This window comes from Vigna unguiculata, chromosome 11 (assembly GCF_004118075.2).
Source record: "Vigna unguiculata cultivar IT97K-499-35 chromosome 11, ASM411807v1, whole genome shotgun sequence".
Taxonomy (NCBI): domain Eukaryota; kingdom Viridiplantae; phylum Streptophyta; class Magnoliopsida; order Fabales; family Fabaceae; genus Vigna; species Vigna unguiculata.
In genome coordinates, this window is record NC_040289.1 from 37,885,696 (window position 1) to 37,909,169 (window position 23,474).

At 31.1% G+C, this 23,474-nt stretch overlaps 3 protein-coding genes across 4 annotated transcripts; 2 read left to right on the forward strand and 1 right to left on the reverse strand.

Annotated features, from left to right (window-relative positions):
• Nucleotides 1-1,932: 1,932 nt before the first annotated feature.
• On the forward strand, nucleotides 1,933-4,251 carry LOC114169606 (polyol transporter 5-like). Its single transcript, XM_028054844.1, has 3 exons — nucleotides 1,933-2,229; nucleotides 2,541-2,887; nucleotides 2,970-4,251. The coding sequence occupies exons 1-3, from the start codon at nucleotides 2,097-2,099 to the stop codon at nucleotides 4,044-4,046; spliced, it is 1,557 nt and encodes a 518-aa protein (XP_027910645.1). The 5' UTR covers nucleotides 1,933-2,096; the 3' UTR covers nucleotides 4,047-4,251.
• A 2,045-nt stretch (nucleotides 4,252-6,296) lies between these two features.
• On the forward strand, nucleotides 6,297-8,586 carry LOC114168664 (polyol transporter 5-like). Its single transcript, XM_028053564.1, has 3 exons — nucleotides 6,297-6,640; nucleotides 6,905-7,251; nucleotides 7,349-8,586. The coding sequence occupies exons 1-3, from the start codon at nucleotides 6,307-6,309 to the stop codon at nucleotides 8,432-8,434; spliced, it is 1,767 nt and encodes a 588-aa protein (XP_027909365.1). The 5' UTR covers nucleotides 6,297-6,306; the 3' UTR covers nucleotides 8,435-8,586.
• A 5,088-nt stretch (nucleotides 8,587-13,674) lies between these two features.
• On the reverse strand, nucleotides 13,675-22,847 carry LOC114169907 (protein RAFTIN 1B-like). Of its 2 annotated transcripts, XM_028055296.1 has the most exons (3): nucleotides 22,744-22,847; nucleotides 20,224-21,259; nucleotides 13,675-14,116 (listed from the first exon to the last, which is right to left on the reverse strand). In XM_028055296.1, exons 1-3 carry the CDS (start codon nucleotides 22,816-22,818, stop codon nucleotides 13,824-13,826), a joined length of 1,404 nt encoding a protein of 467 aa, XP_027911097.1. In that variant the 5' UTR covers nucleotides 22,819-22,847; the 3' UTR covers nucleotides 13,675-13,823. The 2 variants fall into 2 exon arrangements, with proteins under 2 accessions (XP_027911097.1, XP_027911096.1); XM_028055295.1 differs by lacking the exon at nucleotides 13,675-14,116 and having other exon boundaries at nucleotides 19,623-21,259.
• Between the last annotated feature and the right edge of the window lie 627 nt (nucleotides 22,848-23,474).

A 23,474-nucleotide genomic window follows, 5' to 3' on the forward strand; every position in this document is an offset into this window, starting at 1 on the left:
TATCTCTAATATTTAAGATAAGATTAGATTTTTTTTTAAAGATTCTTTTATTTAATTTATATATATATATAATATACTATTTTTATTATTTTTAATAGTTATCTTTTATTTATGTTTTTAGTTGTTTTTTTTAATTTGTTTTTTCTCCTTCCTTATTATATTATTATTATTATTAATTTACTTAATCGTAAAACTATTTTATTATTTCTTTTATGTTCTAACTTTTAAATAAAATACGAAATAATTTTAAAATATAAATTTAATCATAAGAATTCAAATGCAATATTTTATAATTTGTAAAGACAAAATAAATATTATAATTACCTACAAATATAATTTTATAATTCTAATTAATAATTATTAAATTAAAAACCATAAAAAATTAAAATAGTATCAAAATAGAACTAATATTTTTTAAATATAAGTTATTTTCTAATTAAAAAATGTAATAAATAACTACAATGAAAATCAGTTTTCAATGATTGCTAAAATGTATTCAGTAGTACACACTAAAAAATGGATAATATTTATAATTATATATAAAGAAATTAATTTAATGTTTTTTCTTTTTCTTTTTTTAATTTTATCTTCTTAATTACTATTTTATAAATTTAAATAATTATTCATAATAAAAAAGTTATTTCTAATTTTATTATTTTAATTGCTATTTTTTTAATTTGAATAATTACTTGTTATAAAAAAAATTATTTACTTTTTATTACTTTAATAACTATTAATATTATTTACAACATTTTTTATTTTAATAATTACAATTTATTTTACCTATAATTATATTTATAAATATTACTATTTTTATTTTGTCAACTTTTTTATTATTTTTAAAATTTAAATAATTTATAAATATTTAAAAATTAAGTACAAGTGGATATGTTTATTGTGTTAATAAAACACGCTATTATAATTTGAACTTTGTCGAGACAGTAGATTGGGGTTTATAAAGGTAGGTTTTAGTAAAATGAGTTATATTAATGAACATTTTAAACGATAGTGGTAATTGAAATAAGTTCTAATGTCTCAGTGTAACTGATTCGTCTAACCAAAGAGGTGTTCGTGAAGTTTAAGGAATATAGTGATAAAAAGGAGTAACTTTTACAACATATAGTAATCTAAAGAGAAATATAATATTTGTTGATTTCATTTTCTTTTGATTGTCGTAGCAAAGAAATACTATTGAAGTGGAACATTCAAATTTTTTCTGCTTTTACTTCCATAGTTACTTCCCCTCGTACTCATAACTTACGAAGACATAATAATAATATTTTGACAATTAAATTTTAATAATTTTTTAATAATATAAATTAAAATATTTTAAATAATTTTAAAAGATAAAAAAAAGAAACCATCTAAAAAATGTTATATTGTAAAAAAAGTTATCAAAATTTAACTTTTAAAAAATAATTTTCCTGAAAACAACTTCTTTTACTGTTTCACCACTTCACATGATGCAATATATAATACATAAACTAAGATTTAAGAGAAAAACTAGTGGTGACTGAGGCTTACAGAGCTTATCCGTGTACACTTATGGAGCTTACATAAATCATTTTCAGAAAGGAAATAAATACAATATCATAAATATTTTCAGAAAGGAAATAAATAAAATATACGGCACAGTGGCAACGATTTGTTTGTTAATTAGATCAAGAAAAATGATTATTTACAGAATAAATTTAAACAATTTTTTCTGATAATTTGAGATAATATTTTTAAATATTTTTAATATTTTTATCATTTTATATTTTAAAATTATTTAAAAATGTCATCTCAATTTATAAAAAAAATTCAAAATATCATTTTTTTTTTTATGTCAAAAGAGAGATTTGAGGATTCAACTTCCCAGCATGTGCGACTCTTTAGTCTACCATGACGAATGCATCTCCATGCCAATTTCTTCTATTTAAGCACACTCTCACAACCTTACACTCCACTGCTTAGTTTCTCTCTTCACTTATCCTCCTCATGCTTCCATCTAAATCATCCAAAAATTAAATACATGCTACCAATTTAGCACGCTTTTCTCTATATAATCTCTCTCTCTTCCTCTCAGATTTTCCCTCTTCAACCGAGTCAACAACATGACTGAGGGAAAGGGAATTGAAGCTGGGAAAACTGTGGGGGATTTCAATCCTTCCAAGAAGCCCAAAAGAAACAAGTATGCTTTTGGTTGCGCTATTTTAGCCTCCATGACATCCATTTTACTTGGCTATGGTGAGTCTTATTTTCTCTATTATCAAACACATCTGAAACATCAAATTGTTAACTGTATCGGAGAAATTAATATAGTTTGTTCGGAGGGAAACCGGGTGTAACGTGTGCCGACACTATAATTGTACTGTAAAACTTATCCAGTTAAGTGGGAAAAGTGAAAAAGGAAGAAGACTTTTGCTGAGAAAACAAATACAGTTTGGTGGGAGAGATTTTGCGAGATTCTTTAACAAAAGGGAATCTCCCAATACAAAAAAATTGGAAATTTGTAAATGCTGTAGTTACGATGAATGACTATGCTGTTATTGTTACAGATATCGGAGTGATGAGTGGTGCAGCCATATACATAAAGAGGGACCTAAAGATAACGGACGTGCAAATCGAGATACTCATGGGAATCATCAACCTCTACTCTCTCATTGGCTCATGCTTGGCCGGCAGAACCTCCGACTGGATAGGGCGGCGATACACCATTGTATTCGCCGGCACCATCTTCTTCGCCGGAGCAATTCTGATGGGCTTCTCCCCCAATTATGCCTTTTTAATGTTCGGCCGTTTCGTGGCCGGCATCGGCATCGGGTACGCCCTCATGATCGCCCCTGTCTACACCGCCGAAGTTTCTCCGGCCTCCACCCGTGGCTTCCTCACTTCCTTTCCCGAGGTCGGTCACCTTTATTTGCTGAATCAAAATCTGTTTTTTTTTTTAATTTTTTATATTTATTTACTGAAACGTGATTTTGCAGGTTTTTATCAATGGAGGGATATTGCTCGGATACATATCCAACTTTGCATTTTCAAAGTTGTCATTGAAGTTGGGATGGCGAATGATGCTTGGAATCGGTGTGGTTCCCTCGATACTCCTGACATTGGGAGTGTTGGCGATGCCGGAATCTCCACGGTGGCTGGTGATGAGGGGGCGTTTGGGAGAGGCAACGAAAGTGCTGAACAAAACCTCCGACAGCAAGGAAGAAGCTCAACTGAGGCTGGCCGAGATCAAACAAGCCGCAGGGATCCCAGAGAGTTGCAACGACGACGTCGTTGAGGTGACGAAAAAAAGCTCCGGCGAGGGCGTGTGGAAAGAGTTGTTCCTCCATCCAACGCCGGCGATTCGTCACATCGTAATTGCGGCGCTGGGGATTCACTTCTTCCAACAAGCGTCGGGTGTGGACGCCGTCGTTTTATACAGCCCCACAATCTTCGAGAAGGCCGGGATTCACGACGACACCCAAAAGCTTCTTGCGACGGTGGCCGTTGGATTCGTGAAGACGATGTTCATCTTGGTGGCTACTTTCATGTTGGACCGGGTGGGTCGGCGTCCCCTGTTATTGTCTAGTGTGGGGGGCATGGTGCTCTCGCTTGTGACTCTTGCAATCAGCCTTACGATCATTGATCAGTCGAAGAGTAAACAGATGTGGGCCATTGGATTGAGTATAACGATGGTGTTAACCTACGTGGCGACGTTTTCCATCGGTTCGGGACCCATCACGTGGGTGTACAGCTCCGAGATCTTTCCGTTGAGGTTGCGGGCGCAGGGTGCGGCTGCGGGTGTGGTGGTGAACCGAACCACAAGTGGGGTTATTTCAATGACTTTCTTGTCCCTCACTAAAGCCATCACCATTGGTGGGGCTTTCTTCCTCTATTTTGCCATTGCTGCAATTGGGTGGATATTCTTCTACACTGTGCTTCCTGAGACACGGGGAAAAACCCTTGAAGACATGGAAGGTTCTTTCGGCACTTTCAGAGCCAAATCCAACACCACCACCAACGATGGAAATGCCAAGGTGCCACAGGTTCAGATGGGGACCAATCTCCAGGCTTAAACGGCATCGTGTAATAATCTAGTGCTTGTGCTTTATTTTCTTTTAGAGTAGTTTTTGAAATCAAAATGGGATTCCAAAGAGACCCTGTGTATGAAAGAAATACAATAACTTTGAATGGATCAAAAAGGTTGTTCAAAATAGTTGAGGCGCTCTGCTTTCAACTATTTTTCAAAATCTTATAAGATATCAGTTAGAGATTATTTAATAATGATATTTTAAGAGATTTTATGACTAACAATATCATTTTTTATACAAATAAACTCATGCATTAAATGGTAGAAAAGAGAAGAAGAAATGAGAATATAGAAGGTAATGTTTCAATGTGAGAAGTAGGGACAATAAAAATGTTAAAAAGAAAGAAAAGAAATACTAATTTAGAAGAAAAAAAGAAAGGAAAGAAAATGACACTTAAATTTTGTACAAAGACGTTTTTATCCTTGTGCAAATATTTTGTCGTATGATTGGAAATATAAAGTATTATGTCAACATATATTAGATTATATATTGTTTACTAGTTATTTATTTGGATATATTGTTATTCAATACCCTTTTCCGCCCAAAATTTATAATGAGGGAATAAATGTAGGTTATCGTCTATTTTTCCCCATACAGTTCTCCCTATACTTGATTCTCCTTCTCTTTATTCCTCGTACTGAAAAAAATAAAATAAAAGAGCAGAATTTAAAAAATGCAATTTGAAAAAAATATCGTGTTTTGTTAAGTAGAAAAGACTCCTATAATCATAAGATTTTTTTTTATGAACCATGTTAAACCGATACGTTTAGTTCTTTTTCATCATAATCAATCTCATTCTGAATTTATGATAAAGTTATACACGTATTTACATCTCTCTTTTTTTATGTATTTATTTATCTGTCTAAAATTTAATTATATTCAATTACCATGGTTCACTGATAATGAAATTATTTAAACAATTAAAATACCCCTTTTATAATACAATTTTGAAGTAATATATTAGTGAGACTTTTAAAAAATATATCTTATTCATCTTTATTTATCTATCTCGAGACTTCTAACTCAATGTGAATCTAGCCAATTACTATAAGAGTGCGTTATTTGTCATATTTAAATATTTAGTTATTTTGATCTCAATTCAAAACTTAATTGTGATATATATATATATATATATATATATATATATATATATATATATATATATATATATATATATATATATATATATATATATATATATATATATATATATTGTAAAGAAGTCTAAGAGAAAGAGGCGATTGTATCTTGAAATTAATGTAATTAGTTAAATTACATAACATGAATATTAAAAAGTAAATGGACTCTGTCCCTCCACAATATAATTAATCTCTTCTTCGTTTTCTTATGCAAAAGGAGCCCAAGAAGGTGGGCCTAAGGAAACCCTACAACAGGGCCCACCAATGGATGGGAAAGTAATTGTATTGTTTCATCAAGTTCTTTCTACTTCTTCTAAAAATACCTTTTCCATCCAAAATGTAGAACCAACGAATTAAGGTGGGTTAGAACCATGTCGTAATCACTTAAAATTTTGGTTTTTAGTTATTGAGGGTCACATCTTCTTCCTAAGCTCTCTTGTATCTAGCTTGACTTTGGACTCTTAAGTGGTATTGGGTTGGAAATGTTGGGCCTAACCCAATATAATTATGAACGATCACTTTATAACTTATTTGTCAAACCATTCCTAATTCAAAACTAATGGTTAGAGATCATATATCTTGGTCAACATTCATACTTTATATATATATATATATATATATATATATATATATATATATATATATATATATTTATTTATTTATTTATTTATTTGTGTTTTAATTCAATGTAAAACTTGTTTTTTTGTGTCACATCAAAGTCTGACATAGAATAATTTAGCTTCTTCTTCTTTTTTTTTTCTTTTTTTTTTTTTACATATGATGCATTATGTTGGTCTTTTATGAGTTTAAACGAAACGTAAAAATGACTCTTTTTAGACTAATAATTGATTTGGTTTGTTTCAATTTTTTTTATGATTAAACTAAAGGTATATTTTTTTAAATCAGAATAAAATAACAATACGACATCTCTTATCATAACATTCGACCGATTAAAATCTTAAAATATAATTAAAAATAAAATAACAATATCCACACAGTACATAAAAGAAAACAAAAACAAGTGGCACACAAAGTGACAACTATTTGTTTAGGTAAAGAGAGAGTGTTGGGGATTTTACTCCCACCATGTGACACTCTTTCTGTTTATGGTGAGGGATGCATTTGCATGGCAATATGGTCTATTTAAGCACCTCCTTCAACCTTTCTTTTCACATAGCAACTCCTTAATTTTTCTCTCTTCACCTCATGTTACCCAAAAAATAAACACATGTTACCAATTTAACACGCTTTTCTCTCATCTCCCTCCTCTCCTCTCACATTTTCCCTTCAACCAAGTCAACAACATGGCAGAGGAGGGAAAGGGAGTTGAAACTCATAAAGCACTTGATGATTTCGATCCTCCCAAGAAGCCCAAAACAAACTTCTATGCTTTTGGCTGCGCTATATTGGCCTCCACTACATGCATTTTACTTGGTTATGGTCAGTCTTCTTATCTATATCCATGTTATTTCTTAACGCTGTAACATGTGCAGAGACCAGAATTGTCCTGTAACACTTATAATATCCAGTTGAGTATGAAAAGGGAAAAGGGGAAGAAGACTTCGTGAGAAAACAAATAGAAAAAATAAAAGAATGTTTGCAAGATTCTTTATTTAGAGAAAGGGAATCTCCTGATATAACCAAATTATAAATGTGTAAATTGTGGTGTATGTGTAGTTACGATGAATGTTGTTATTGTTACAGATATTGGGGTGATGACCGGTGCAGCCATATACATAAAGAAGGACCTAAAGGTGTCGGATGTGAAAATAGAGATACTCTTGGGAATCATCAACCTCTACTCTCTCATAGGCTCATGCTTGGCCGGCAGAACCTCCGACTGGATAGGCCGCCGATACACCATTGTCTTCGCCGGCACCATCTTCTTCGCCGGAGCAATTCTCATGGGTTTCTCCCCCAACTATGCGTTTCTCATGTTCGGCCGTTTCGTCGCCGGAATCGGCATCGGCTACGCCCTCATGATCGGCCCCGTCTACTCCGCCGAGGTCTCCCCAGCCTCCTATCGTGGCTTCCTCACTTCCTTCACCGATGTAATCATTTTTTTTTTCCTGAATATAATTCAATCAAACTTTGATTTCGTTATGTATGTATGTTCATTTGTTTATTTACAAAAACATGATTTTGCAGGCTTTTATTAATGGAGGGATATTACTCGGATACATATCAAACTTCGCATTTTCAAAGATGACATTGAAGTTGGGATGGCGAATGATGCTCGGGGTGGGTGCAATTCCTTCGGCACTCATAACACTGGGAGTGTTGGCGATGCCGGAATCTCCACGGTGGCTGGTGATGAACGGGCGTTTGGGAGAGGCAGCGAAAGTGCTTAACAAAACCTCCGACAGCAAGGAAGAAGCTCAACTGAGGCTGGCCGAGATCAAACAAGCCGCAGGGATCCCAGAGAGCTGCAACGACGACGTCGTTCAGGTAACCAAACAAAGCACGGGCAAGGACGTGTGGAAAGAGCTGTTCCTTTATCCAACGCCGGCGGTTCGTCACATCGTGATTGCAGCGCTCGGGATTTACTGCTTCCAACAAGCGTCGGGCGTAGACGCCATCGTTTTATACAGTCCGAGAATCTTCCAGAATGCTGGGATGACCGATGACACACACACGCTTCTTGCAACCGTGGCCGTTGGATTCGTGAAGACCTTGTTCATCGTACTTTCTTCTTTGGTGTTGGACCGCGTGGGTCGTCGTCCCATGTTGTTGTCTAGTGTTGCGGGCATGATGGTGTCGCTTCTCACTCTGGGAATAGGCTTTACCATCATTGAGCGGTCTGAGAGTAAACCGATGTGGGGCATTGGATTGAGCATAGCGATGGTGTTAGCCTTCGTGGCCACGTTTTCCATCGGTGCTGGACCCATCACGTGGGTTTACAGCGCTGAGGTTTTTCCGTTGCGGTTGCGGGCGCAGGGTGTGGCCGCCGGTGTGGTGGTGAATAGAGTGAGTAGTGGGGTTGTGACAATGACGTTTTTGTCCCTCACGAAAGCCATTACTTTTGGTGGAACTTTCTTCCTCTACTCTGGTGTTGCAGTGATTGGGTGGTTGTTCTTCTACTTTGCGCTTCCCGAGACACGTGGTAAAACGCTTGAAGAAATGGAAGGGTCTTTCGGTCATTTCGGAGGTAAATCTAACTCCAAAAACAAGGGAGTAGAAAATGGAAATGGCAGAGTGCCACAGGTTCAGCTGGGGACCAATCTCAGCACTTAATGACAATTACGACGTCGTGTTATGATCTAGTGATTGTGTGTGTGTGTGTGTTTTTTTTCTTTTTAGAGTATAGTTTTTAAATAAAAAATTAGATTCCAAAGTGACTTGTGTATGAAATACAATAACTTTTATAAATAACAAAAGGTTGAAAAGCAATTGAGGTTTTCTCTCTTACACCTAATTTCATGATCTTGTTTGAGATATTAGTTTCTCAGTTATATACAGTTATTTTCATGATTATTTTTTGTATATTTTAAGAATTTTATGGCTAACAATATTATGTTTTGATAAAAACTCCGCCATAAAATGACAGCAAGTGAGAAAGCGATGAAAAACACAACTTTGTAAGACAACTACCTGACACATTTGCTTGAATATGAGAAGAAAAGGAAGAAAAGTTATATGACAGGAAAAAGCGGGAAAAGAAAAAAAACTATTTTAAGGAAATGACACTTAAATTTGACATTAAGACAATTTTATATTTATACTAATATTTTGTCGTATTATGGAAATATAATATATCTTGTTGAATGACATTGGATATGTATTTTTTTAATTATCTATTTGGATTGAACAAAAAAAACCCAATATTTCAACAACTTTCAAAACTTTTTTTCCATTACTTGAATGATCAATGCAAAAGTCTCTCAAGTCTTAATTAGGTGAACTTTTTTCTGCTTTTAAGAATACCCATTTTTTTCTCCACAAAATTTATAATCGAGGAATAAAGGGGTTGGATAATTTATTTAAGGAATATGCTTTTCCTATACTTGTTTCTCTTCTTTTTTCGTCATATTAAAAAGAGGAATAAGACTTTGAAAAAGAACCTCGTTTGTGTGAAGTTTAAATCGTAAAGAAACTCGTAAAAAATTCTAAATTAAAATTAATCTCTTCATTTTTGTACAAGGCATCCCTCAGAAAAGAAAAAAAAAAGGAAGAAAAATTATGCATGAGCTACTGGTTTAGGCACGTTTGACTGAGTGTAATAATGGATGTACGTAAAGGAGCGTATTGAAAAGGAAAACCCTACTAGAGGGTCCACCATGGATAGTGAAAGTGAGGTACGTAACGCCACTAGCTCCAACAACATCCAAGAGATAACTCTATTATTTTTCTTACAATTTGTTTTTCTTCTTTTCTATTTATTGTGTTTGAAAATCCTTGTTTATCTTCACAAAAAATGTGGTCGATCTTTCTCCTGTGCAAAGTTAGGTTACAATAACCTCACGTTTCCTTTTCGTTTTATGTAACTTTTTCTTTCATTATGAAGTCAGTCTCATAAAACGATTCATGGGGTCTTCTGTGACATATACCAGAGGTCCTTTTTCAATTGAAAACGTTTACTTATACCATTTTATGAACCCTACTTTTGAATCGCATTTTTAAAAGGATGGTAAATATAAGGTGAAACATGAACAATAATTTATCACCTCAAAGAAAAAAAAAGTTTTCATAGTTTAGTTTCTAGGTTTCTCATACGAATTTGCCGACACAAACTAAAAGGACTTGAAACTCGTGCGCAATCATGGCCAACTGTGAGTGAAGACGAAAATAGCTGGAAAATACATAGAAACAAAAAAACTAGACAGTGTTTTCATGTGTTCGTTCCTTGTAAACCATTACATAGATCCTACTTTGTCTGTGAGTGCCTTAACAGTAAAAAGATCCACTACTGCGACAAAAGATGCTGAAGTTGTAGCTGTAGGGTGCACCGATTCCTTAATAATTTGCAAGCACTATGAGAAGCATAGCATGTGAAAGTTTGTCTTCAGAACCAGATGCACTCGCGATACTGTATCTATCTTCTCAGAGGAGACATAATTCCTATGGTACTGGATTCCATAGATCAATAAGTTTATTTTGAAAATAATAAATACGATAGATGATAAATATGTGATTTATAAATATTAAAAAATATATAATAATCCTTAAAAAATATTATAAATATAAGATTGTTATTGTGTAAATCCAAATTAAAACTATATTGTTAAAGTTGTTAATATAAAAAATATAAATTTTTGTCGTCATAAAAGTGCTACTACAGGAAAACACTTAAATAATGATTAATTTTAATAACAAAAAATATGTTAGAGATCTATTTCCTAATTAGAGACCAATTATTTTGGTAGTCAAAACCTTGATAGCTAATGTTTAGTGAACAATTTTGAAACTAATTATTTTGGTAATCAAAACTTTGGTAACTAATGTTAGTGACCAATTTAGAAATAAATTTATAATAAAAACTATTTTAATTATCAATTTAGAGACCAATTATATTTTGTTGAGACTATTTTAGTTGTCAGATATTTTTAATTTTTAGATTGGTACCTAAATTGATCAATATATATTGACTAATTATTTGTTGTCACTAAAATTGATCATTATTAAAATATTTTCTTGTAATATACTACGACTTATAAATTAGATACTTCAATGATAAGTATCAATAAGGTATCCTCAAGTATCAGACATGAATATGTGTCAGATACAAATACGTAATCCAAATTAAAGTATCGGTGCATCATAGCATAATTTTAATACTAGAAAATGGATTTAAATTTATCTTAATTTATTAAAATTAAAATATAAAGGTAGTTGTGTTATTTATATATGGATATACTCTAATTTAGATTTAGATTTTAGTTTTAGTATATAGTGTATGTTTCTTATGACCAACCCTGCTGCCATATCAACATATGCATATGGTATACTCAATAACAAGTTTAACGTAATTGACCTACAAATATACATATAAACCAAGTTTAACGTGGGATATTAAATTTAAAATTATGAATATGACTTTTTCAGTTGTGGAATGTAAATGCAGATTTGTGAACACCAAATACAAAAGATGGTCTAAATTTGAAAAAGTGAAGTGTTTTGTAGTATACCTAATGAATGTGAAAGCCGTGAAAATTCCTAAAAAGGACAAAGCTTGAAAACTTGTATATTATTATGCTCCACATGCAGGTAGTGCATTATTGTCTAGGGCATGGGAAGAAGTGGACCACTTTTCTATCAACACTTATTGCATCAATTGGACTCTCTTCACAATAATCAGAAACAGACCCTAACTTCCTGTCACAATGTAACTTGCTTTCTGCATTTAATGCTCCTGCAGTAATGATTCCAATATATATAGAGAGAGATTTTGACTTTTTAAGTTTAAATAATATTGATTGAATGAGTGGTTGTATTTGAAATATTATCTATTTTTAGATAAGTATGTTTTTTTATAATAAAATTTAAGTACAGGTAATGGAAGTGTGTCTATAAATAGATGAAATAAAAATGTCTTCAAAACATTCTTATATTTTATCAGATTTTCATAATTTTACATATAGGAAGTTTTTTTTTTTCTAAATATATTTTTTTTTGTTAACTTTCAATAAATTTTAGAATTAGTCTATTTCGAAACTTTGGACCAATTTAGTCTTTTATCTTTCTAAATACATGAATTTAGTTTTTTTAATCAATTTTTGTTAAATTTATTTGACATTTTAAACACGTTTAATAATAATATTTGTCTTAACATTAAAGTAAAAATGTGTCAAACAGTATAAATAACTCAAATACAATCTTGAAATGCGGACAAAATATCAAATAAACCTAACAAAATCTTCACGTATTTCGAAAGATAAAGGACTAAGTTAATTTAAAATTTTGAAATAGACTAATTGCAAAATTCACTGAAAGTTAAGGGACCAAAAACATATTTAATTTTTTTTTTTTAATTTAAGAAACTTATAGTTATATCATTACAGTTAACAATAATTTTAGTGATAAAAAATTGTTAGTCATTATGATAATTAACAATTTTTTATAATTAAAATTAATTTTGTTTATGAGAATTTTGTAGTGTATCTTTTCAATATTGATGTAACTTTTGCCTTTCTGGCAGTTTGAAAATCATGAATTAAACACGAATAGTGGATCTATAATTGTTGAAGCAAATATACTCCACATGACATTGTAATTTGTAAATATAATTGTCCTACACCACACCATCTCCAGAAAGTCGTTATATGACATTATCAAGTTAATAGGGTGATCCCCACATAAATAGATTCTTAACTTTTTCATAGTCACAAATTGGAACAAAAACAATGTTAAAAATTAAAGTCTAACTAGAAATCCCTATATTATATACGAATTAATAATAAATACAAAAAAGGAAAGTATTTTTTTTCTTGATTTTTTATATAAATATATTCATGATCAATGATATGAAATCTTTTGGCCATGTCTCATGAAAGAACTGGTTTAATTATATTAATTCGTGCAAGATACAAAAGAGTCTTCCATAAATACATAAATAGTGGTAGGTGCGTTGGTTGGCCCAAAAATGAAAAAGAAAATGAAAGAAACTTGAGTATGAACATTCATACACACGTTGACGATACGATAGAAAAATTAAAACACACACTTATCACATAATTATTATGGATTATAATTGGGTGGCAGAATGTGACAGAGACGGTTTTGGTTGTCCCAATTGTGGTTTATTACGTTCATATAGCTAATTACTACATAATAATATACAAGCTGATAAAAAATAATATAATAATAAGGTTTTTTAAAGATACTAATTAATTGTAGTACAACAAGACAAAACCTTGAATAATAACTTATACTTATGTTGATTCATAAGAGAAATAAAGTTTCTACATTTTATTTGATTTTTTTATCAAACAAAAGATAAATTAATTAAAGATAAAGAGAGGATTTGAGTGTTTTCTAACTCTTTTATAAAGTAATGTCATGCATGCGTACATATTTTTCTGTAGTATCAATATTTGTAAAAAATGTTCAGAGACACGTATTTGAAAGATAATCTGGATACAAATTTTATTTGATTCTTGATGCAAAGTAAACATGTTATATATTAGTTAAATTATAATTACAAACTTCAAATGCAATTAAAAACATTAACTATTGTAGCAGATAAAGTAAAATGCTATTTTACTCTTAATCTATGCATTTCCATTCAGATTTATCAAAGTTTATTCAAATTTAAATTTTCTTTCTACAAATTCTTATTTAAAAATCTTAACAAAAAACTTGCAAACACCGAAAAATACCAATAATTATCAAAACTGCACGTCTTGCTCATTGTGATGAACAACACAACATTTTACATTAGCTAGCTTCAACTAGATAAAATACATTCATTGTGAATTTAACACTACACCAAGTCGATGTTTCCATTCCCGTTGAGTTGTGCAGCTCTTCCAAGAACATAAACATTAACAAGGAGGTTTTTTCTGCCTAACACATTATTGTACATAAAACAAGGCACAAAAACCTAAACACAAGGAGAAAGTCCGCATACGGAACATGATCATCTCTACTGAGATTGACGTTTATTGCAGAAGCTAGCGAAGTTCCTTCACATGGTGGCTTGTGAAGGTTGGGGAATCCACAATAGATGTTTTACGAGGAAGAAATGGCACACTGGATCCTGCCCAGCTTTAATTCCAAGTTGCCTAAATATAATGTGGTTTGGATCCCAATCTGATGTGTCCAAATGACAGATTCCAAGAGCTTCAACTTTGTTTTCTCCATTCTCACTACCCAACAAGACCTTGAACGCCTTGCTCTCTGTGTCTACAGAGTGACAGTAGTAAATGGCATAAGGGTAAGGTAGGGGATGACAAGCCACCCATTTGGGAGCATTGATATCTTCTGATACTTCCAAAACGGTGAACTTTTGGAGAGGGACACCAGAGAGTGTGGGAATGGTGGTTGTGAGAAGATCGAGCTTGGTCTCTGAACCAATGGTGGTGCTAACGAATTCCAGCATGGACTCTAGAGAGGTGGCACAAATCTTGGTCTCTCCTCTCATGGGTTCTGCTTCACATTGTTCAAGTGTTCCTCTCATGGCAACGGCTTCAGGAGAATCTTCTGGGATCGAGAAGAGTTGAAGAACACTGGGAAGTTGTGAGGTTGAGAAAGGAATAGAATCAGCTTCCTTTCTGGGGAGAAAGTCAGAAACCTCTCTATTGGGAAATTGTAGTGTCATCACATTCCCAACATGAAGATCATTCAAAGCGAAAAATCCTACCTTGAAAGCCTCTGTATGATCCACTCTGGAAGACACTTTCATGTCAATTTTAGGATCGGTTCCACCATATTGTATTATGTAAGGTTTATTGGTATCATCATAGGATGACGGTTTTGGAACATTCTTGGCACCATAGACACTGATGTAAGGATGATCGACTTCATTGAGTTGATGAGCATGAGTGTAACTTGCTGCGTAAGGCTGAGTGAGCTTTTAACGGTGATGGTTGTGGTTTGTAGCAGAATATATGTAATTTGATTCAACAAATTTTGAAGTGATTTTGTAGTTTGTAAGGTAAGGTGAATCGTTAGACACAACTGTGTCTTTGTCTTCATCCGCCTTTTCATTTTGGAGTTCTGTTGTGTAAGGCTGAGTGAGCTTTTGGTTGTGATGATTTTGATTTTTAGCAGAATATATATAATTTGGTTCAACAGATTTTGAAGTGGTTTCATAGCCTGTAAGGTAAGGTGAATTGGTAGACACTACTATGACTTTGTCTTCATCCACTTTCTCATTTTGCAGCTCTGTTGTGTAAGGTTGAGTGAGCTTTTGATGGTGATGGTTGTGGTTTTTAGCAGAATATATGTAATTTGGTTCAACAGATTTTGAAGTGGTTTTGTAGCTTATAAGGTAAGGTGAATTGTTAGACACCACTGCGGCTTTGTCTTCATCCACCTTCTCATCTTGCAATTCTGCTGTGTGAGGTTGAGTGAACTTTTGATGGTGATGGTTGTGGTTTTTAGCAGAATATATGTAATTTGGTTCAACAGATTTTGAAGTGGTTTTGTAGCTTGTAAGGTAAGGTGAATTGTTAGACATCACTGTGGCTTTGTCTTCATCCACCTTCTCATCTTGTAGCTCTGCTGTGTAAGACTGAGTGAGCTTTTGATGGTGATGATTGTGGTTTTTAGCAAAATATATGTAATTTGGTTCAACAGATTTTGAAGTGGTTTCATAGCCTGTAAGGTAAGGTGAATTGGTAGACACTACTGTGGCTTTGTCTTCATCCACTTTCTCATCTTGCAGTTCTATGTTGTAAGGCTGAGTGAGCTTTTGATGGTGATGGTTGTGGTTTTTAGTAGAATATATGTAATTTGGTTCAACAAATTTTGAAGTGGTTTTGTAGCTTGTAAGGAAAGGTGAATTGTTAGACACCACTGCGGCTTTGTCTTCATCCACCTTCTCATCTTGCAACTCTGCTTTGTAAGGCTGAGTGAGCTTTTGATGGTGACGGTTTTGGTTTTTAGCAGAATATATGTAATTTGGTTCAACAGATTTTGAAGTGGTTTTGTAGCTTGTAAGGTAAGATGAATTGTTAGACACTATTGTGGATTTGTCTTCATCCACCTTCTCATCTTGTAGCTCTGCTATGTAAGGCTGGGTGAGCTTTTGATGGCGATAGTTGTGGTTTTTAACAGAATATATGTAATTTGATTCAACAAATTTTGAAGTGGTTTTGTAGCCTGTAAGGTAAGGTGAATTGTTAGACACTATTGTGACTTTGTATTCATCCACCTTCTCATCTTGCAGCTCTACTTTTATGTCTCTTGCTTCAATGTTCTTCCCATTTTACAGTAAAATTCATGTTAACCAAAATGAAATAAGCGATAACTTTTATATATATATATATATATATATATATATATATATATATATATATATATATGGTTAAATATATTTTTTGTTTCTAATTTTTCTGTAAAAATTGGAATTAGTTCCTTTTTAAAATCTTGGTGTAATTAAGTCTCCAAACTTTAGAATGTGTAAGTTTTTTTAATCAGATTTTATTAAGTTTATTTAACGTTCAAACACGTTTTGTTATATTTTCTTAACTTATATTGAAGTGAAAATGTGTCAAATAATATAAAAAACTCAAATATTATTATGAAACATGTTTGAAACATTTAATATATATATATATATATATATATATATATATATATATATATATATATATATATATATATATATATATATAAAGAAAAAGCTCTTAAAATGAGTGGTTTCTTCGTTCCAATTCTATGAGATAAGTTCAAAGAATTTAACAATTGAGTTTGAACTATATTTTAAAATAAGTAATAATTTTTATTTAACTTAATAATATGTTAGATCACATATTTACAGGTTTTTTTAAATTAAAAAATGAAAAATACCTAATATGATTATATTAACATGTATAATGAAAATAAATAAATATTTCTAGAAATAGATAATAATTCACACTATTATAAAATTAAAAATGATTTTTTTTTTACGGAAACATAAGAATTTAGAACAAAAACTAATATAAAAAAAATAAACACGTCACTTCTGTCTTAATCTATATGAATATAAAATCCAACGAGACAATTTACACAAACTTTATTGTTATTTAGATCACATTTTCTTATGTCTAATCTAATCTACGTCATAATGCATCGTGCAACATGAAAATTAGCCATTTAATCTTTTGTCATTTAAATGTGTTTGTTTTTTTCAAATTAGAAAGTCATAGTAAAATAAGAATGAATAGATCATATTAAACCCGACCCCTTTAAGATTTCAATACTAACAAATATAACCTTCAAAAAGAAAATAAATAGATATGGATGAGTGAGCTAGTGAGAGAATATCAGGAAAAAGAAAACAAATATGCTGAACATATTTTCTAAATAGTTAAATGGTTATAAAACTTAAACCAAACTTATATATAATTAATATAATTGAATTACCATAATTAGTAACGGAAGGAAAAGAGAAAGAAAGTGAAGGCCACGAGTAGCGGACATGTTTCTTTACCAAGATGAGAGTACACTGAGATCAGAACTAACCAACCTTTTTATAGATGCTAAACATCAGGTTTTATCCATTAATTATTTAATTAATTAATGCACCACGTGGGTTATGCGGGTTATGGAGTAATAATATTATCCAATTCCCCGGACCAACACTTGAAAAACGAACATATAAATATAAAATATAATTATTTAAGCAATTATTATATATATATATATATATATATATATATATATATATATATATATATATATATATATATCACCTTGATAAAATGAAGTGAACTTATAAATATAAATAAAAACAATCCTCCTTTAATACACTTGTCATAAGTTGAATTTAAATTCACTTTTTCAAATAGATATTAAGTTTATCTTAATTTTATAGTATCATGTACTAGTATTGAATCGTTGTTAAAATATTTATTAATATCTAAGTTTACACGAGATATATACACGTCTTAATTTATTATTAAAATTTTATATTAATTAGAGATAAAGTCAATTTATATTATATAAAATGAGTGTAAACTTTATTTTATATTTTATAAGTTGATTGTATATTAAGTTGAGTTTAAATTTTTTTTAATACTTATCCTTATAAATTAATTTTATAATTAATTCATTTTTTAATAATAATCTTTAATTTTATTGTCTTAATTACAAATATTATTTAAGAAATTTCATCACTTAAATGGTTTTCCTTATTTACGTAAACAAATATCGGTTAGTTTTCTGAAGTTTTATGTGAGAAAAACAATATTTTGAATATTCACATGAAAAAGTTAATGGTATAGATAGAAAGTACATTAAGGAGAAAATTTCATCCAGCATAGTATTATTGTCCTTTTCTTTTTGTGATATTTTCAATTAAATATTATTAAAATGTCTCGCTTCTCTCGCGTAGCTAAATAAGTTGTTTCTTCAATCATTTAAAGCAGTCATTATCTAATAGTTGAAATTTTCAAATTTACTTTTTTTTCTCTGTTTACAGTAAATGTACAGTTACGTTAAAAGGCATCTTGATTTAATAGTGAGAGAAAGTGATGTATCGCTTCATCAGTTAAAAAACGTTCGTCATTGGAGAGAAAAACTCCGCTACAATCGAGCCATGCTTGTACTTTGTCAACTCTAACAAATATATTTTATAATTTCTTTTGAGATAAGTTTAAGTGCACGCATAAAACAAATTATTTTTACTCACAAAACATTGCTAATAGCAACTAATTATAGGTAATATCTTATGTACAGTATGACCTAACGATATTTCTAGCTAGATCTTTGCTCAGGCGGTTCAAGACTGTCTGTTACATGTGAATAATCTTGTGAGGGTTGATGTGACAATTTCTTTCGAGTGATTTTTAAGAGCTCACGATCCGAGTGGCCATAGCCGTTCGTCATAATGAAACTTTGTCGCCATAACATAATTATGGGCGGTTGCATCAAAGCTAAATCTGTAAATTAACAAATCAGTAATCAAGTTTAAAAAGCAATTGGGTCGTGATTAAGAAAACTCTAATCACAAACCCATGTTAAACACTGTAAATAGGAATCCGATTTAAGTTGGTAAACATTTTTACTTCGCATTTATTACAACATTAATTATATTCATCCTAACGGACTTTAACTTACTTAAACATTATAGCCTTATTGACAGGTACCCCGATCGTCTGGACAACCGATCGGGAGAGAAAGGAAGGAGATAGAACGTGAAGAAATTGCAACTACAAGTGAACTAGGACAAATTAAGTATTTTTAGATAAGTGTTAGGACCTTATACCCGAAATACCCGTCTTCAACACCAAAATCTAAAGTAGATAAGGCCCATCTAACGAAATAAAAAAAAAATTAAACATCAAATAAGCCTAACAAAATTTGATTAAAAGAACTAAATTCACGTATTTTGAAAATTGAAAGACTAAATTCATCCAAAATTTTAAAATAAACTAATTCTAACATTTAATGAAAGTTAACGAAGAAAAAATATATTTAACCCTACAAAAAATAAAAATAGAAATTTTCCTTCACATGTGCACAAGTAAACTGGAACATCAATAAGTTCTTTATCCATAACTACTAAATAAAAAAAGGACAATGATACTTTAACCTACTTTTTTTTATCCATTTTTAACTCATAACTTCAATCACCATTAGATCATCACATCACATCACTAAAAAGAATCAAAATAAATGATCTAATGATGATTAAAGTAGTAGGTTAAAAGTGAATAAAAAAAGTGGATTAAAATATCATTTTCTATAAAACAAAATGCAGGCAGGGAAACTATGTGCATGTCCGTGAGAGTACCCAAAGTTAACAAAAATAATCTGAAGTTGCAGAAACTAAGTGTATACATAGGTCACTGCACGTCTTGCTCATTGTGAATAAGAACACAACAACATTTTAAGTTCGCTAGCCTCAACTAGATAAAATACATTCATTGTGAATTTAACATTGCACCAAGTCAATGTTTCCATTCCACTGTAGTTGTGCAGCTCTTTCAAGAAACATAAACATTAACAAGGAGGTTTTTTCTGCCTAACACATTATTGTACATAAAACAAGGCACAAAAACCTAAACACAAGGACGAAACGCAGAGGGAACATGATCATCTCTACTGAGATTGATGTTTATTGCGGAAGCTAGCGAAGTTACTTCAGATGGTGGCTTGTGAAGGTTGGGGAATCCACAGTAGATGTTTTATGGGGAAGAAATGGCACACTGGATCTTGCCCAGCTTTGATTCCAAGCTGCCTAAATATAATGTGGTTTGGATCCCAATCTGATGTGTCCAAATGACAGATTCCAAGAGCTTCAACTTTGTTTTCTCCATTCTCACTACCCAATGAGACCTTGAACACCTTGCTCCCTGTGTCTATGGAGTGACAGTAGTAAATGGCATAAGGGTAAGGTAGGGGATGACAAGCCACCCATTTGGGAGCATTGATATCTTCTGATACTTCCAAAATGGTGAACTTTTGTAGAGCAGCTCCTGCGGTTGTGGGGAGCGTGGTTGTGAGAATATCGCACTTGGTCTCTGAACCAATGGTGGTGCTAACGAATTCCAGCATGGACTCTAGAGAGGTGGCACAGATCTTGGTCTCTCCTGTGATGGGTTCTCCTTCACATTGTTCAAGTGTTCCTCTCATGGCAACGGCTTCGGGAGAATCTTCTGGGATCGAGAAGAGTTGAAGAACACTGGGAAGTTGTGAGGTTGAGAAAGGAATAGAATCAGCTTCCTTTCTGGGAAGAAACTGAGAAACCTCTCCAATGGGAAATTGCAGTGTCATCACATTCCCAACATGAAGATCAGTCAAAGCGAAAAATCCTACCTTGAAAGCCTCTGAATGATCCACGCTGGAAGACTTTTTCATATCAGTTTTGGAATCACCATATTGTGTTATGTAAGTTTTAGAGGTACCATCATAGGATGAGTGCTGCGGAACTTTCTTGGCACCATAGACAGTAATTTGAGGATGATCGGCTTCATTGGCATGAATGTTTCTATCATATTGTGTAATGTAAGGCACAGTAGAATCAACATGGGGTGATTGCTTTGGAACTTTCTTATAGGCAGTAATGTAAGGATGATTGGCTTCATTGGTTGCACCATATTGTGTTATGTAAGGTTTAGTGGTATCATCATTGGAATGAGTGATGCCGCTATAACTAGTTATATAAGGTACAGAGGCATCATCGCTATTGTGTGACTCTTTGGGAGTTTTGTCGGCACCATATGCAGTAATGTAAGGGTGATTGAGTTGATGAGCATGACTGTAACTTGTTGTGTAAGGCTGAGTGAGTTTTTGTTGGTGATGGTTTTGATTTTTAGCAGAATCTATGTAATTTGGTTCAACAGATTTTGAAATGGTTCTGTAGCCTACAAGGTAAGGTGAATTGTTAGATACCATTGTGGTTTTGTCTTCATCTACCTTCTCATCTTGCAGTTCTATCTTCATATCTCTTGCTTCAATGTTCTTCCCATTCTACAATAAAATTCAGTCAACCAAAATTAAATAAGCGATAACTTATATATATATATATAGAGAGAGAGAGAGAATCCTCTCAAAATGGATGTTCATTTCTATTTTACCAAATAAGTTCAAAGAATTTAACAATTGAGTTTGAACTATATTTTAAAGTAAAGAATAATGATATTAACAACTAAATCTTGACAATTTTCTTTTACAATTTGAGTTGACATATTTTAAGTGAGTTTGAAATATAGAAAAATGAGAAAATGAAAAGTCACTCAAAAAATGACACCCTAAATTGTAAGGAAAAGTTTTCAAAATTTAATTGTTATAGTATAATTTTTCTATTTTAGAACGAGTAATAACTTTTATTTAACTTGTGTTAGATCACCGATTTACATGTATTTTCTTAATTAAAAAATAAAAAAATACTCAATATGATTATATTAACATGTATAATGAAAATAAATAAATATTTATAGAAATATATAATAATTCACACTATTATAAAATTAAAAAGGAATTTTTCTTTAGGGAAATATAAGAATTTAGAACAAAAACTAATATAAAAAAATAAACACGTCACTTCAGTCTTAATCTATATGAATATAAAATCAAACGAGACAACTTAAACAAACATTTATTTTTATTTAGGTCACATTTTCTTATGTCTAATGTAATCTACATCATAATTCATCGTGCCACACGGGAAAGATACTTATATGATGGTTATACATATCAACGGAAGGAAAACAAAGATAGTCTTAATTAGGTTGTGTAAATTGTGTCTTAAAACAACATATGCTAAATGTATCAGTAAAAAAAATTGCATTATTTTTAAAATATAAACACTAACTATTTCTAAGATATTATCACAAAATCTCAAATATTGCATTAAAAAAAAAACTTGGATATAGTATACATAAGATCATCAATAACCATATTCATAAAAAAAAATTGTCAATTTTAATAAATTAGCCATTTAATCTTTTGTCATTTAACTACGTTTATTTTTTTTCAAATTAGAAATTCATAGTAAAATAAGAATGAATAGATCATATTAAACCCGACCCCAACAATAGACTTACTACTACATTAATATTTCAATACTAACAAATGTAACCTTCAAAAGAAAATAAATAGATATGGATGAGTGATCTAGTGAGAGAGTGTCAGGAAAAAAAAAACACAAATATTCGAAATAGTGTAGAACATTTTTTTTTTCAGATAATGATATTTTAAACTATATTTTTTATCCATTTTTAATCTACCACTCTCATCATATTTAAATCATCACATCACATCATATGATTACAAAAAATTAAAATAAATAATTTAAGAACGACGAGAATGATGAATTAAAAATAAATAAAAAAATATGGATTAAAATATTATTATCCTTTTCTAAACGGTGGAGAAGTAGATCTATTTCTTATAATGAAATATAAAATTTGAACCAAAGTTGCAAGCTTAGGAACAAATATAAATTGAATTACCATAATTAGTAACAGAAGGAAAAGAGAAAGAAAGCGAAGGGCATGAGTAGAAGACATGTTTTTGCTATATAGCATGAAAGATAGTCTCTTTACTAAGATGAGAGTGCACTGAGATCAGAACTAACCAACCTTTTTATAGCTGCTAAACACCGGGTTTTATCCATTAATTAATGCATGTGGGTTATATAATAATAATAATAATAATAATAATATTACCCAATCCCCCAATACTTGAAAAACGAACATATAAATATACAATATAATTATTTAAACAATTATTAAAGATATACATCACCTTGATAAAGATAAAATGAAGTCAACTTATAAATATAAATAAAAACAATCCTCATTCAATACATTACTCTTCTGAGAATAAGTTAAATTTAAATTCGTAGATATTATAAGTTTATATTCATAAAATTAGTTTATTTTATTGTGTCAACTACTAATATTGACATTGAGATGTTTTCGAAATATTTATTAATATCTAATTTTATACAAGACATATACTTAGTTGGAAGTTTTGTATCAATTAAAGATAAAGCATTCTACATTATATAAAATGGATGCAAACTGTATTTCATATCAATTTAAAGTTTATTTTTAAATACTTATTATTATAAATTAATTTTATAAAAGTGATTTAAATTAATTTATATTTTGATAAATATCTTTGATTTTATTGTTTTAATTAAAAATATTATTTAATAAATTTGATCATTTAAATGGTT